Source organism: Solanum pennellii, chromosome 5 (genome assembly GCF_001406875.1).
Source record: "Solanum pennellii chromosome 5, SPENNV200".
NCBI lineage: Eukaryota > Viridiplantae > Streptophyta > Magnoliopsida > Solanales > Solanaceae > Solanum > Solanum pennellii.
The window spans coordinates 75,105,806-75,106,994 of record NC_028641.1 but is presented as its reverse complement, the minus strand read 5'-3'; the positions used below and the strand labels follow the sequence as shown (position 1 = coordinate 75,106,994).

At 32.1% G+C, this 1,189-nt stretch overlaps 1 protein-coding gene across 2 annotated transcripts in view; it reads right to left on the bottom strand.

Moving 5' to 3' along the window:
• Nucleotides 1–587, bottom strand: part of LOC107019034 (AT-hook motif nuclear-localized protein 15-like) — a 2,058-nt gene extending 1,471 nt beyond the window's left edge. Inside the window, exon 1 of one of the 2 annotated variants that reach the window (XM_015219622.2) lies at nucleotides 1–587. In XM_015219622.2, the coding sequence (XP_015075108.1) occupies nucleotides 1–471 (471 nt within the window). In that variant the 5' untranslated portion in view covers nucleotides 472–587. The other variant, XM_015219623.2, reaches the window with a different exon arrangement.
• Between the last annotated feature and the right edge of the window lie 602 nt (nucleotides 588–1,189).

The window sequence follows — 1,189 nt, the reverse complement described above, 5'->3', positions numbered from 1 at the left end:
GGCCGCGGTCACCGCGGCCGGCTGGCGTAACGTAACATTCGTTACTATACCGCTGCCGCTCAAAACGGACACGCCGCATCCGCGGCGGTTCGCAAAAGCGGCTATGGTTTCGATTATATCGCTTTCGGATTTAATTTCGAAAACGTGACTTTTGAGGGAATTTGGGGTTTCTTTAGTTACTACTATTGGTGGTTTGGGCTTATTTTTTGAGCCCATAGGTCTCCCTCTGGGTCGCCGTCCAGCTCTATGCGTAGAGCTGGACGGTCCAGAGGAAAACAGACCTTCGGGACTTTGTATATTTTCTTCCCCTTCGTGACTCATTTCATTTGGATTTTCACTACTGTTGGTGGTGGCGGTGGTGGCGGCGGTTGAATTCATGAACTCCTGCTCTTTATCGGAGCGGAGTTGATTTGATTTCTCTTCTACTTTTGGATTCATTGATAAATTTCCAGCCCACCATCGATTTGCCATTTTTTTTTCTTGTTCTTCACTCTATTCACTTTCAATTTCTCACTAACCTAAGAGAGAAAAATTCACTACAAGTTTATCTAATGTATTGTTTTTTCTCTCTCTAAGACTATTTCTCTCTCCTTTTTTATATAATTTTAAAGAAAATACTCTCTTGGCTTAAATTTAATATATTATTATTTTTTAAAAATTTCAAGGAAGAATGTTCTTTTTTCTTCTAATAATTCTTTAATTTAATAATATGAATTTTTTATTTATAAGATTTAGTTAATTCGTTGTTAAAAAGCTATTAGTTGATTAAACTTTGTTTTGTTATAATAAATAAGAATGTTTGACTTTAGTTAAATCTATTTCTTCTATATGGATAAACAGATTATCGTATAAAATTGAATAAATAGATACACATATTTTATGTGATATAATATATGTATGACTTTAACATAGAGTGCAGTTAATTATCATATAGAATATTACGTACATTCAAAATTAGAGAATATTAATATGATTTAATGTTAAGTTAAAACATATATTTATATAATTTATCACTAAATAGCGAAATGTGATTAATATAATAATTTTATTACTAACTTTTTATCTAATTAAATTAAAATCAGATGAATAAAAAAAAGAATTGATTATCAGAAAGAGCCAAAAAAAGTAGTCTTCTTGGAGGCACCAACCAGCTCTCTTCAGTTTACATTGGAATAATAAAAGATGGAGA